The sequence below is a fragment of the Streptopelia decaocto genome (genome assembly GCF_964273445.1).
Source record: "Streptopelia decaocto genome assembly, chromosome: 4".
Lineage (NCBI taxonomy): Eukaryota > Metazoa > Chordata > Aves > Columbiformes > Columbidae > Streptopelia > Streptopelia decaocto.
The window spans coordinates 12498872-12514533 of record NC_138658.1 but is presented as its reverse complement, the minus strand read 5'-3'; the positions used below and the strand labels follow the sequence as shown (position 1 = coordinate 12514533).

The 15662-nt window shown below is 37.1% G+C and overlaps 1 protein-coding gene across 12 annotated transcripts in view; it reads right to left on the bottom strand.

Moving 5' to 3' along the window:
- The window catches only part of BLTP1 (bridge-like lipid transfer protein family member 1), a 127195-nt gene that overhangs the window by 86286 nt on the left and 25247 nt on the right, over positions 1–15662 (bottom strand). For 11 of the 12 annotated variants that reach the window (XM_082050684.1, XM_082050681.1, XM_082050685.1 and 8 more), the window contains 10 exons: positions 12654–12733; positions 11768–11918; positions 9220–9376; positions 8316–8394; positions 7053–7144; positions 6068–6185; positions 4029–4184; positions 2963–3060; positions 1754–1932; positions 1495–1601 (listed from right to left, as the gene is read on the bottom strand). In XM_082050684.1, the coding sequence (XP_081906810.1) occupies positions 1495–1601; positions 1754–1932; positions 2963–3060; positions 4029–4184; positions 6068–6185; positions 7053–7144; positions 8316–8394; positions 9220–9376; positions 11768–11918; positions 12654–12733 (1217 nt within the window). Of the gene's footprint in view, positions 1–1494; positions 1602–1753; positions 1933–2962; positions 3061–4028; positions 4185–6067; positions 6186–7052; positions 7145–8315; positions 8395–9219; positions 9377–11767; positions 11919–12653; positions 12734–15662 lie in introns of those variants that run through there. The other variant, XM_082050683.1, reaches the window with a different exon arrangement.

Here is a 15662-nt window from a genome sequence, read left to right as displayed (position 1 = left end):
GAAAGAAGTGAACTGAAGTGCTTTGGCGATGTGAAGCAACTGCTGGGAAGGAAAGAACTCTATGGAAAATCACATAAAATTCATGTTCCACATGGAGTACGATTTCAGGTGCCTGTTTAACTGGAAGAACAGGCAGAGACAGAACTACAGTGAATACACACCTGTGGCCAGCAAGCCTTCGAGGCTTTAATAACTTATCATTATTGTCTACAATGCTTGTTCAGAGCTTGCATTATATTACGAGTTATAAATTAGCTATATGCCACTAGCAAGATGGCCACTTTTTTGGAAGCTCTATCTCTTGTTATGCAACATATTTGCTTCTCAGAGACTGGGAGAATTCTATAGATTAACTCAAAAGAAAATACCGATGCTGCTACTGTAACAAACACATTGTGTCAGCATCACAGATGAGAAGTGAGCTTGACTACGCTAAATAATTTATTGAAGGAAGCTGCAGATGAAATTACCTGTGTATGTACAAACTTTCAAATCCACATTTAATAGCTGTGATTACAAGTAAATCTTCTCAAATTTGAAGTATGCAAATTTCACACAAGCTGACAGGATCTCACAAGAGCACGTAACGAACATCTGCAAGATGAATCTTACTTTTTTTGCTTCATCCTCTAAAATCTGAGGTATTTTAGACTGGAGTTGTTGGAGCTCAAAACCTAAAAGCCCTATCCAGCATGTCTCACAACACCCGCTGATTGAGGCCCATTCAAATTAGCCCTCATTATTCTTCTAATATACCTCTTTCATCAGTTCTGCTTCTACTATCTCAACCTGACAAACTTTTATGTAACCTCATAGCTTCTTCCACACCTCCCTCTGTGCTTAAAATAGCCTTTCGTCTTTGCATTTAACTATTTTGCAACTTTTTTGCAAACACATACTTACAGATCATTCCTTATTTAAAAGTATTGTTTAGACCATTAAAATTCTTATTCAGAAACTAGTGTTAGACTGGTCAGTCTAACACTTGTATCTGACAGCCACAGTTCACTTCGACAGCTACAATGCAATCTCAGAGTTTCATATCCATAAAGGTAAGACAATGCTATTATATCTCATGCTTATACGGTGTATTTAAACATTTAAATCACAAACATCCAAAGGAAAAGAGCTTAGAAAGGCTAAGGAACATGATTCTATCAAAAAAATTGTACTTCATCTTTAATATACCAAGTGATATTTTATGTTACACAGCAACCCATTGAAGAGATCCACTTTGTTAAGGACAAGGAGAAATTAACTATAGACAGTATCTTCCCTTTACAAAGTGAACTGGGACACTTCCTGGTATTTTTCAATACCAGGTGCTGTCTGTTTTCAAATCAAACCAACTATAATCTAAAGATCAGCATTCTCCCATGGGCATAGTTGTTCAGTTTAAAATTCATTTCTGCAAATTTAAGCAGCTCAATTCAATAAAGTCACCGTAGTTCCTGAAATAAAGCACGCTAACCAGAAAAAGGTAATGACACTTACAGGATTGTTTTAACTGCTCATCTGCCTTTTGAGGATAAATTGGGTGCCACGAGTAGTCAATCGTAAACACAACGCTCGGGACTGTCCAGCATTCAACCCATCCAGCCCTTTCAAAAAGAAAGATCATACTTTTATTTCAAGCACAATAGTTTCATTAAATATTTTCCATTAACATATGGGGTTGCTTTCCTCACAAACAAAATAAGTAAATATGAAGAGCTGATATAAAGCCATAAATATCTACCACAATAAAACTTACTCTTCTTGAGTAATGTTCCTCCATTTGGGTTTGCCCGTTTTCTGACCACTTTGGCACTCAGCAGAAATACAAGACTCAGGACTTATTTTGTTAGGCTGACAATCCTTCACCAACATAAAAAGGGAATATTTACTAGGATGACAATCTGGCAGATACAAATGAAGATCAACATCTTCTCCCTAAAAATCAAACATCAGTAACAGAAAAGTTGATTTATATTCACTTTATACATAATTCTCATGCTATTCACATGTTCATATGTGACATCATCTTCACTTTACAGGCAAAGTGAGGCAAGAAATGTCAGTTTTCACATGTGGTCACTGCCCACAACTCCCACCAATTCCTACTACAACCCCAAGAGCTCTCTAGTTCTGAACAGTTACAAGTCCAGTAACTTGCACAAAATACACCATAGCAAGCTGTAAAACACAGAGACATGGCTTTTAGTGATCCCTGTTCTTCTGTTGCTAAAGTCATGCTGCAAATGTGACTGGCCCAAGGCTACCCTACATCTCAACTAAACCACACTTAAACAAACAAGCAAACCAACCTAGATAAAATGTTGCATTTTTTTGCTGTCAAATTATACAAAATTACCAACATCACGACCAACTGTTTTTTTTATTTTTAGTACCAGTAGATTGCTTCTATTTTAGGGAAGACAAACCAAAAAGTACAGCCTTTCAGAGAATTAGCTGTGGCTATTAAAACACGTCACGATCACTGTTTATGCAACAGAAGCTCTTAAAAATGTGGAAGGTGGTTTTCCAAATGGTTTGGAGGTACTCACTCCAGAATTTCATTTTTATCTTTGAAAATACATTAGACTTTCATGTTTTGTAAATAAATCAAAACAGACTTCCAAGTGATAAAATACATACATAGACACACATTCTAAGTATATATAGTAAATATACATACTGAATCTGTGTATATATGTACGTATGAAGCATACGTGCACATATATTTTTAAAATATATTTTTATTTGTGTATATATAAATTAAAACAGCCTCTGACTGGATGCTTCATATAAGCAACAGAAACTATTTACTTCTGAGTTACTTAAAGAAAAATGCTATAAACTGGAAGTGAAAGATTTTTTTCTTTCAGAAAGGAGTTTATTCAAAATTTCCCAACTAAAGAAGAAAAGGTAGGAAAACTATCTCACATTTAGAAGACAAAAGGGGTAAGGGGGAAGAACTTACCCTTAAAGAGAATCGAGTATTGCACGTGGTTGGAACAAAGTCAGTGAAAGGCAAAGAGAAAACAATATTCAGTGTTTCTCCACAAGCTGCTAGATAAACTGGGAGAGAATAGGAAAAACAAAAATATCTGTCAAAATTACACCTTATTTTGGTCTTAGGCACATTATCAAACATACAGGTAAAAATAATAAAAATATATTGAAGAACTCACGACATAGAAGAGTGCCATTGTTAACTCCTGTGTATTTTGAGTACATGATATTAACTTATTCTGAAAGTAATTACTTTCCGCAACTTGTCCTTTATTGAAAGACACTGTATTTAGCACAATGAAATTGCAAGCAAACAAAATTGGCTGTGATTAATATCTTATAACTTTCTTTATTGCTTCATACATAACTTTTTGGACAAGAAAATACATAAAGTTCCGCAGGCTTCTAGTAAAGTAGTGAGCCTTACTTTTAACTAGAACACAAATTCTTGATTTCTCATCCACCATCCTCGATGTTGAAATTATAAGATTCTACTACAGCACAGACTACTGAAACACATATAAACCAAACTGCACATTAAACAAAGTTTTAGTTTTCTGAAATGTACCTCTTAGTTTTACCTAGAATTAGAAGTGTTATAGAACAAGAAGGAGGCATTTCTAGTTATATGGAGTTCAAGTGGTATTTTTCCAACAGTACTTAAAAGATTTATTCCCAAGTGAATGTTTTCAGGTAGCTTACTGAATATATGGCAACACCCCCACAGCTGCTCTGTGCAAACCATTGTAGTAATTTAAAGATTCAAGGGGTCCTGAAAAATGAATGCCAAAATATGATCTAGAACTGCAGTCCCCCCAGCAAAGCTATGCATTTGTACAAAATGTTTGCACTTATAACAGTTTCAAGATGGTTTATGCATATCAACAGTAGCAAAATGGGTAGTTATCATGGAATACACACTTTTCTAGTAAAAAATTTATAATTCTTATATTCCTGCTACATTAATTCCTTATGTTGTAGATTTTTTTTTTTTGGTACTTTGTACTCTCCTTCCAAATAAAAAGTGATCTCACCATTTTCTTGTTGTTTGGTGGAACAGTCAATCCAGTTGTGTTGATTTGCTGCCCAAATCATTTCAAATTGATGAAACATGACTTTGAAGTTCCACATATAAGGAACAAATGAAAAAATATCAGGTGCGCTGTCACTGGACCAGTCTTGGATCAAATCTAAAAGCATGTGAAATAATAAAGGACAAGTCAGTAGCAATCAAGTGAGAGATTTCCTTTTTTACATTTTTGGCTCCTCATAAATTGTAAATCTTAACCATTTGCTGCTTTACAGAAAAAGCAAAACAAGGAGAACAATATACAGTAGCCATTTGTGCTGGATTGACTCAAAACAGGTTCATTTTCTTTGTGCAGTTAGAAACCTTTCTTTTTCATAGCTAGCATCGTCATTATTTGGACTTAGTTTGAGAACAAGAGACAAAAGCACAATGTTTTCAATTGCTCTTTTCTGAGAGCCATGGACACTCTGAGCGCTCTGCCCACAGGTCTGAGGTATGAAGGAAGAGGGGCACGGATGGGGCCGAGCTTGACTGACATCCAGACTGATCAGTAAGAGATTTCCATCCCATCAGTGTCATGCTAATTATTTAAAGAAAGTTGGGACCTTCCAGTCTCTCTCTCTCTCTTTCAGGCACTTTCTCTTGTGTGTGTTGGTTTTGTTTTTTTTTTTTTTACTTCACTCTTTTTTGTCTAAACAGGGAGAGTTTTTGGTTCAGGACATTTAGTTCAGCTTTTTGCCATTTTGCAGAGGCCTCTGAGCCCTTCTACCTTTTTCCTTTTTTTCCCCTCTTTTCAGGACCGGGGTGTAACTTCCTGGGACTGGCTTCTCAGCATGTTCATAAGGAATTGCCCTGAGTATCTTTTATTTCTATTTTACATACATACATACATACATACATATATATATATGTAAATATATATATATATCTATTTACTAGTAGTGTATTAGTATTTTGTTATTTTATTAAACTGTGTTTATCTCAATCCAAGTTTCTCCCTTCCCTTTCGATTCTCTCGGGGAGGGGGTGAGTAAGCGGCTATCGTGGTTGTATTACTAGCTCAGGTTAAACTACAACACCATTTCTCAGGCCGATGTTCCACAAATACTTGCTCCGAATCCATCTCCCATTTCTCACCTGCTTCTTAAGTTAGAAAGCTATAGGTTTGAGTCTTCTAGTTAGTTCCGTTCAACAGCAAAGTTTTAAATTGACCTAAAAGCACTGGACTACCAAATGTTTCCTTTGTTTTTCCCATTCTGATACTCTGAACGTGTACACAAGTAGTATTTTTTTAACAAAGCAAACCAGTGTTGCTGTAGAAGCCCGTCTGCTCTGAGCAGACTGGCAGGCAATGCTGTGAACGGCCGCACTGTATATAGATCAGGGCTCCAGCCTCACTAGGAGGATAACTTCATTAGCGCCGCACTGTGCCGGCACAAATTAATCCTTCCTCCCAGCAGGGCTAATCAGCACAGGCAGTGCCACACTGACAGGGCTATATTCTTTCTATTAGTGCAGCTGGAACGTTCAGCAACACTTTGGTGATGCTGTATCACACTGCACTGCCTTGTGTGCATATTCTTCCTCACAGCCAAAATCCTATGGAGCAAAATTACTTTCTCTCGTCATCTGTCAGCCACAAGGACATGACCGAAAGCCTAAGTAGTTGAAAGTCAGTCAGCCAAACAAGTGAGAGGTATCAGAAAAAAATCAATAGCCTAGGTGACAAACATTAAACAAATCATTAGGTCTGATAAAAAGAAATTAATCTGAAATTTAAGATCACTTTTAACATAACTGCACATCAAGTTTAGTTTAGATGTTAAAAATTATTTGGTATCTCTACTCAAATATGAGAATATCATGTACTTTGACACTTGCAGGCAACAGAAAACATCAGGAACTTTGTCCTCAGAAACAATTTGTTGTCCTAAACATGTGAAATGACAGCACCTGACCTTGTACACCTTTGCATAATTTGAAAATAAATTGTAAAGAAAGAATATTTAATTTGATATGTAATTTATTTAGTAAAGAAGTTACCTGTAAAGAAGCTTTTCTGGGCAAAGATAAAATGATAGGTTGCTTTATAAACCTCAAGTTCACATTGCCACGTCTGGGGCATGTTCCATATCCGGGGATAGCTGGCATTAATATGAAACTGTGAACAAGATATTAAAGCATCAGATTTACTTGAAAAGATGACAATGCTTGACCCTGTAGCTCAGCAGTTTTCACATATGTACTCTGCTGAATAATTAAAACTGTTTTCCTGCTGGGATGAACAGAAGGCCTCTCTAGTTCCTTAATAATTTAATATCTCTCTGTGTTTGAAGGTCAAGTGTTAGTCTATTCATTTATTTGGAAAGGTACACTATGAACTTCTGATACATTTGTTGCAGTAGATGTACTAAGCACTTTATAAACATAAATCTTCATTGAAAGCATCACTTTTCACAATATAGTAAAAATAAAATCCCTTAGAATATAATATTTTCAAACACTGATAGGATGTTCAAAAATCAAACATAAAAGCATGACTCTAATAAGGTCATTTAAAAATTAGTGAGAAAGGTAATGTAAAGAAGTGAAAGACTAGGCAAAAAAAATAAAAAGCAATACAATATCTGTCTCAAGTAGTTAAAGCACCTTGAAGTACTTAAAAGTACTTTGCACACACATAGCACAGCACAGCTAGTGAGTGTAATAATTTATTAAGTTAAAGCCTATATGAACACATCACTACATAGTAAACAAGGCAAGACTTTAAGTGGTACTCCAATCCCTCCACTGCTTTCAATACACACATAACTTGGTATATGAATTACAGACGTCAAAGTTACACATGTGCACAATTATCTCTGCATATACAAGTTGCTTACATATTAAGGACTTGCAAAATAGATTCAAAAGGCAAACTTCTGTATTGTTTAGGAACCTAAAGAACAGCTCCACAGACAAATAATTATGTTCTTTATTAAAAAATGCTCTAGAGACTGAAGCTTTGTGCCCATTAATACAAACTTACAGCTAGCATTTCTGCTTCTAAGAGAGTTCGGTACTGCATACTGCTGGTGGCATCAACATGTAAAAGCTGCCCTTTAATTGTCGGTGAATAGCCTAGCAGACAAAAGATATAACACATAATCATTCAGACATAGGAGTTATATAAAGATTTAGGTAATTATCACCAGTGATTTAAGCAGTCCACTAACAATCAAAAAATATCATGATGGAAATTAGAATCATAGAGTATCTCAAGTTGGAAGGGGCCCGTAAGGGTGGAGTCCAACTACCTGCTCCTCGTAGGACCACCTAAAACTAAACCCTATGACTAAGAGTGTCGAATTCTGGCAGGTTTAGTGCCGTGACCAGTTCCCCATGGAGCTGGTTCCAGCAACTACACTATTAGTCAGTAGGACACTAATTCGCTCCTCTGTTATTTGTCAATGAAGAGCTTACTTAACATGTTCTGCCTTCATGTAGGAGGGACGACAAAAGTCTCCTTGCTGGGTTTGGAAATGCTCAGGTTCTGGAGATCTTGGTTTAATTCTAGAATCATCTTGATTGGAAGAGACCTTTAAGGTCACTAAGTCCAATCATAACCCAACCCTGGCACTAAACCATGTCCCTAAGAGCCTCATCTATACATCTTGGAAACACTTCCAGGGATGGCGACTCCACAAACTTACTGAGGGTGCACTCAATCCTCTTGATTGACAGGATAAAACTAAAATAACGCAGAATAAAACTAAAATATGCAGAATAAAACTAAAATATGATAGAAAGAATCAAGAGAGCACAATTTAGGAAAATATTTCAAACCAGCCAACAAGATGAGTAAATGCAAAGAACATACCCATAACTTTACATTTATCTCAACTTCACTTTGAATTTCGGGGCTTGTTTTGTTTAAATGCACTAGCAAATTAGTTTTCATAACACATTTCTCAGCATGATTCAACTACTACACTAATCCTAAAGATGTCTTCCTTCTTTGAGTTGACAACGTGTATTTAATTTGCTTCAGTACACACAGAGTTAAATGATACACTGTCTAGTAGTTAAAGAATTTGTGTTTCCTCATGCAAGCAAAACATGGAGGTAACTAAATAGGTACATGCTTTAATATCTTTCAATGAAATGTACATGGAAATAGTTTTTGTTCCTTTATATCAGAATATAGCTCTCATAGTCACAAAAGAAAAACAACACATTCACACACATAGGAAGCAAGATAACTCTTCAGGAAAAACATAGGGAAAACAAATTAAATTTAGCCTTCACTCACCATTTTCACCTACTGTCATGGGAATATTTATTTCCAAATATGATCCTGCACCAACATTAACATGTACAGCATTAGTTTCCTATATTGCAAGAAAGGGGAAAAAAAGCACAGATATTATCTCTAGGCCAGCCGCAACAACCAAGGTACTTCATGTCTCTGGCTATCATTATCCATGCCTGGATTAGGGCACCCAACAACTGAAATATTTCTTGCCTTTCAGAAAAATTATTCATTAACTATGTATGTGCAATGATACCAAATAACACCATTTTGAGGCTGAGCAAATGGTGACTTAGGTTCACTAATAGAAAAGCACATGATATTCTGGTACAAGGCCTGAGAGGGTGATGAATATATATTTCTAACACTTTCTAATCATTTCCTAACACTTTCTAATCCTTTCAGTCACAGAGAAAAAAATAAAACGGGTATACAATGAAGTCACATTATACCCCATTTATAAGAGTAGCAGGGGAAAGAAATATCCAAACCCCTACACATACACATCTTTTGTTCCTCCCAGTATTATTCCTCCAATAATATTAGCTATTCATCCAATATCAGAAGAAATTCTCTCTTCATCATGGTGAGCTTTATCATAACAGGAGATTGCACAAGAAATACCCAGCTCTTGTATTCTCAAGACTGTGGGAGTTGGCAGGGCTTAAGATGTAGCTTTAAGGCTTAAAAGAAACTTAAAATAGCCAATAAATAATAATGCCTCTCAGCCAATATTTCTCTCTGAAGGATTTGCCCATAATTATGAAATATTAAAAAAAAAACCTCCCAGCTTTTAAAACCATAGTTCCATAATAAACTGAGACAAGTACAAACATGCACAACCAAAAGCACAGCGTAATCACGGTAGATAAGTTATTTTTCTAGATAAGTTTTCATTATTTACCCTATTTTTGGTAAAAAGCAAATCAATTGTGGCATCTGCAATAATATTCATCCGCAGTTCAAAAGCAAGGATCTGTCTGGGTTTCCCAGGCTGAGCAATTTCTGAGACTTTCATAACTTGGTAGTCTGGTGGGAAGAAAAACTTCCACAAGCAATCCCTGGTGAGGGGGAAAAAAAATAAGCATTGCTTATATTGAAGAAGAAATATATATATATAGGGTTTTTTTAAAATACATATTTATGCATCTGTTTCACTTAATTATTTTCCACTTAGCTGAGTCTTTGGATAATCACTGGATGTAATAAGAAATAATATTTGTTTAAAAAGTCTTCATGAGGGGAGCCTTCCAACTCATTACTGAAATCTCCTAAAGTTTCTATGATAAGAAGTGACTTTTGGATAAAAGCCATAAAGGGACAGACTGTAAATTATTCAGCACAAAAATATTCTAATTCAGATGGCAAACAAGAGTATTTTTCTTCACATTCCTAATCTTTGGTTTACAAATCTGCTACAAAAACACAGTAGGAAGTAATCTGTTTATGCTTCAGTTTGTGCATAAATAATTTATGTAATGCCCAGACATAAACAAAATACAAAACTTTAGGATCGCAGAAGAAGAGTAAAATGAAGCCTACATTTTTGCAGACTCATATCTGAACATGCAACTACATGAAAGGAAAGACAGCAATGGAGCACAGACGGCGCAGCTTGCATAGTATTCAAGGGGGTGGAAGTCACAGCGGTAGCAGTTTCCTGCACCCAGCACCTGACTAATATAGCAGCTTAAAAGTTTAAAACCACCAAACCCACAGAAAAAAATCAAAAAGAAAAAAGGCAACAACAATAAAAACCCCACAAACACACTGTCAAAATCCTGTGGAAACCCAAGATTTTATTGTATGGCATATTAAAGATTACTGTTTGTAGAAGCCCTTATATGAACTGAGAGTACGAAGTCCACATAACTCCTACAGATCTGCGCTTTTAGAATATTCAGGTACTTTCCAAAAGTGCCTTTCTATCCAAGACATGATGCAAAAGGGTTCCCAGGCAGATACCTATGAATCCTATGCACTGTTTAGGCACCAGACTGCCTTTTGTCTAGCTAGTCAAAATTACAAAAAAGCATACCATCATAGAGCTAGCTTTCTTGGTAGCATTACAAATATCATTAATGATTCACTGACTTCATACTGCTAACACTGTTCCAGAATTTCGCATTTCCTCTTAAATTCCCTAAGACACTGTTATATCTCATGACTACTCTTTGGTCTGCCATCCTAAGAGAAAGAATCATAATAATTTCACAGGAGAATTAATAGAGGCCAAGAAAGGAATCCATCTGTAATTAAGAGGGAAAAAAGGAAAGCACTTATTATGTCACTTTTACTTAATAGTCCTTGACTCTCTAAACAAACCTATTGTCTCCATCAGAAATATTCATGCACAAAAAGCAGAGGGCTAAGTGAAGAACAGTAGTATGTATCTGGCCTAAGATTTTGTGACTAAAATATCTAGATAATTAGTAGGTTGAGGGAGGTTCTCCTTCCCCTCTACTCTGCCCTGGTGAGACCACATCTGGAATATTGTGTCCAGTTCTGGGCCCCTCAGTTCAAGAAGGACAGGGAACTGCTGGAGAGGGTCCAATGTAGGGCAACAAAGATGATGAAGGGAGTGGAGCATCTCCCTTATGAGGAAAGGCTGAGGGAGCTGGGTCTCTTTAGCTTGGAGGAGGCTGAGGGGTGACCTCATTCATGTTTATAAATATGTAAAGGGTGAGTGTCAGGAGGATGGAGCCAGGCTCTTCTCGGTGACAACCAACAGTAGGACAAGGGGCAATGGGTACAAACTGGAACACAGGAGGTTCCACTTAAATATGAGAAGAAACTTCTCAAGGAGTGTGACAGAGCCCTGGAACAGGCTGCCCAGGGAGATCGTGGAGTCTCCTTTTCTGGAGACATTCAAAACCCGCCTGGACACATTCCTGTGTAACCTCATCTGGGTGTTCCTGCTCTGGCAGGGGGATTGGACTAGATGATCTTTTGAGGTCCCTCCAAATCCCTAACATTCTGTGATTCTGTAATAATAAATATTTTGGAGATCACATCCAGTAGTTGATTCTTCTAAGCAAGGATAAATTATTCCCCATCATCATTTTCATAGCCAGATGTGTACTGCCATAAAATTTTTTCATCAATATGCAATGTCTTCCCATCCATGAGATAATAGGAGCATGACAAGCCTGAAGGCAGTCAATTCAAAGGTTAAACCCTTCGGTATATAACACTCAATAAATAGTAAAACTACTTTATTAACAAAAAATAGTAACATAATTAACAATAGAACAGCCACTGAGTGACCCTAACTTTGGAAAGCCAACGAGATAAACAATGATTTTGCTAATCCTAAACCACTGTGGCAGGACTCATCTTTTTGGACTGCCTAGTTTTCCCCATACAATTTAGTCTGAGCAAAGTCTTAGAATGTATTCTCAATAATAACAGATATTAAGCATTAAAACTAAAGATGTAAACCATGAGGATACCTCTGCCTATCAGCCCAAGGCCCATAGTTGAAGTCTGTTCCTTTTCCACAAACGATGTCCAAACCCCAACATGGTGGCAGATCCTGTAATTTGCTGTCTTCATTATTTGCTTCTCCATCATTACTTTCCTCTGTCTCCTCTGGTACAAGACCTATATTACATAATATAATAAACAGATTATTAAAGGAAGCTGCTTCAAATTAGCATGAAAAATGTTTGCTAAGCCCAAGACAGAGTGTTCTGATGTGAATCTTATTTGAGACCACTGTAGTACGTAAATATCAAGCCACAATTCAATGCAGACTCCCAGGGGAAGGGCAAGAATATAACCAAAAATCCCCAAGACTTTCTGAAGCGCTGCTCACTGATGTGCGTGAAATGCTGACATACACAGCAGTTTTCTCTCTGAAGTACGCTTTTTACCAATACAGGTTTTTATGCATCCACGTTCAGTTCCTAATCCTACTTACAAAACAAGTTTTGAAACAAATAAGATTACATTAAAAGCATTTCCACAGACAAGGCAAATAAATAAAAGGGAAGACTTGCTACACTAGACCCACAGCTACCAGCAAAAATTCAAGCAGTCATTCAGCCAACAATCCAAAATTGCTACCTATTCCACACCAGTATATATACATCATTATTGAATGTGTTACCTTTGTTCAAGATTCAGGCAATACTTTGAGTGGAGTTGGAGAAAAAGCTTTTGCAAACCAAAAAACTCCAGCAAAGTAGCTGGTAATAAAATGTGCAGGATTTAAAGTGAAAAAGACAGACACCGCAATATTCAGAAATCTAGCATCAACTAGCAAGTTTGACAAGTAAATAGACAAATAGCCTTTAAATCCATTAAAATTTTATCTTTCTATTTAACTGAAGGTACCTGGTTCATCCATATAGTAATAGATATCAACATCGTTGGACTGCATTACAACAAAACCTTCACCCATCAGCCTCGGTGGCCTGTAATGGAAAAAAGTGCAAAAATAAAGATTAAAGAGCAATGCACTGAGATTAATCCTTATGAATTCAAATAATTTTTAATGCAACATATAAAGCAAAATGGAAAAGATTGCACAGGTCAGGCTCACTTGTAGCTTCTAAGTGGTACATCTCATCAATAAAACCGGTATCTTTACCAAGCAAGCCAACAGTGGCATTGGTGTGTATGTGGTACTTGACCAGGAAGATATTGTGGGAAAGACTCAAACATGATGCAATCCCACCACATCAGCTTCATGCACCTGTGCTGCTCTCACCAACAGCCTGAGCACCGGCTGCCCACAGGAAGCCCAGGCTGCCCACAGGAACCCCAGGCTGCCCACAGGAAGCCCAGGCTGCCTTCGCCACCAGGCATCAGTCTTGTCGCATTACCAGAAGGGTGGATGGAACAGATGGAAGTGCTCAGCCCACACCACAGTCTGCTGAACGCAGCTGTTTGTAAGTTAAATTTGAAGTGCAGCTTACCACTTCAGTTTCTTTCCCTCCCTATTATGTCGCGATTCCTGGTCCATGTGCTACCTCAGACTAAATGAGCATCTCAAAATAAACACTATGAATACTCAAGTCTACCTGGTCTCAAGTCTCCCATCAAAATGGCAGCTGTTACATTCCTAGGCTACATCTACCCTGATTTGCAAAAAATACGTGATCATTATGTTATTATTATTTGTATTATATAAAGTAACTTGAAGGTTTAGTTAACTCAAGCATGAAGTTACCAGGTTCCACTACACAAAGACATTTCTCAGGTATTGCAATCCACAACCAATTACCGAAGTTTTACTTTCCATATTTCTTTCCATCAGGAGCTCCTTTCTCCTTGTCCTATATTGTTCTTTCACACACTAATTGTTTTCTTACTGAAATAGCACTCTAAACCAAAGGGACAAGACATCTTCAGTAATTAGACCATTAGGGGTTTTTTTTTAAGAAAAAAAAAAAGAAGAATTTTTTTTTTTTTTTAAAAAAAGGCTGTTCTTCCTTAACATTTCTCTCTTAACATATAAAGGACCTAAGTGATAAAACCAATACACAAAGCACTTCTCATAACACTGTTATATTGGTGTATTACAATCCCTTTCTTACACTGTTACCACACATTAATTAACATAATGTTACATTTTATAGTAGTAATAATATTATAATGTGAAAATTCTATTTTTACTGCAAAAGAGGTTTTCCTCACTTTTCAGCCACTTTTATAAGTTGTCACTTCTTAACAAGAAAAGAAGATGCCAATATCAGAAATACATGGTCTAAGAGTGTGATCTGTTAGAAGCACTTTGCCCATTTTACCAAAGGTCATTTCAAACACAGGAAAGCTTAGAAAATATGGAAGAGAGCAGATGCAGGGCACATGTACTGCCAGAAGTTCTCCAAAAGTAACAGAGGAAGAACCTTAAAATCAATTTTACTTCAATAGTAATGACAGCACTGAAAGAGGAAATACTTTCTATTCACTCCTAATTTTCCAATTATTTATTTTTTCTGCCCAAAATTGAATTGCACCCCACAATGAGATGCAAATAGTGCAAGAAGAGAAAATGTTTAGCAGTTCAGGAATGGAAGTGGGAAGGAAAGTATGTAGAGATATATGAATGGTGTTTTATGGGAAGAGCTCAGTTTATTCTGCCCACAGCCCACAACAGGCACACGTGGGTCAGTACGACTGGAAAGCACAGCTACAAACTTCAGCCTCTCCAGCTGAGCAGAACAGCAACTCAGGGAAGCCACCCCCTTTGTAATGCAAGAGGGGAAGCTCGCAACATAACCAGCTGCAAAACTTAAGAGCCTGACAGTCACTTGACATCCAACACAATCTTTTGCTACTATCTGACTGTACCTTCAGTGGGGCACGTTCTGTCAAGCAAAGGCTGGGTTTCACCACGAAGCTCAGGCAGCCACAGCACGAGGTGGCCTGTGACACCAAACTGTACTGACTGCTGCTCTGTTCTGTGAAATACAGAATACTACAGCCCTTTCACATGAACCGTGTTTCTCTGTCTGACAGCATGGAGTGCATAGGTCTTGAAACACTGTATGCAGATTTACCTAAGCCCCCAGAAATACACTGGAGAAACTACATTATTGTTTTAATAAAAATTACTGCCGAGTATGAATACACAGCGTTTACCTACACTGACTGCACACTTTAGAATAAAACTTTAAAAAAAAAAAAAATTTAAATAGAATTACAAAGAGGTTAGAGCTAAGCCTTCTTCAAGATGGACAATTTGACTTAACTTCACAGCCTAACAGAAACTGTCAGCTGTAGGAAAGCAAAATGTATCTACAGGAAAAGCTTTACGAGCTGATAGAACGGCCAAATCCTACTGTTAAGCACCCACTGCCCTGTCACCCTCATCACCTTCACCATACTCCACTTTCTGGAGAAAAGCCATGAGGTCTTACACTAAATGGAAAGGGAGGCAGAGGAAAAAATCAAAACCGAAACAACACACATGTGATAGCCATACATCTTCCTCAGTCCTTTTCCTCCAACACTTTTAACATACATCTTTACCATGCATGCATATTCCATTAAACGCTCCTCTTTCTTGCACTTGTTCTGATGTCTCCAAACTCATTACACTTGTACAAAACTTCTTGCTTGTTCAGTGTGTTTTTTTGCCTCAAAGAGGAAAATTCTCATCTGTATCATCCTGTCTTGTCACAAGTTTTTTTATTCCCTTTTTAAGAAGATGACGAAAATATATAGCAGATGACTGAAGTGACTTATAGTTTTACATTATCAAGGCATCACAAGCCATAGCAAACAACTATGTGAGGTCGGCTAACCCACCCTCAGCAGGAACAGTTACACCTTGCCAGACGTAGCTGATGGAGGTGCTGGAACCCTAGAAACCACACACAGGACATTTGCAAAACC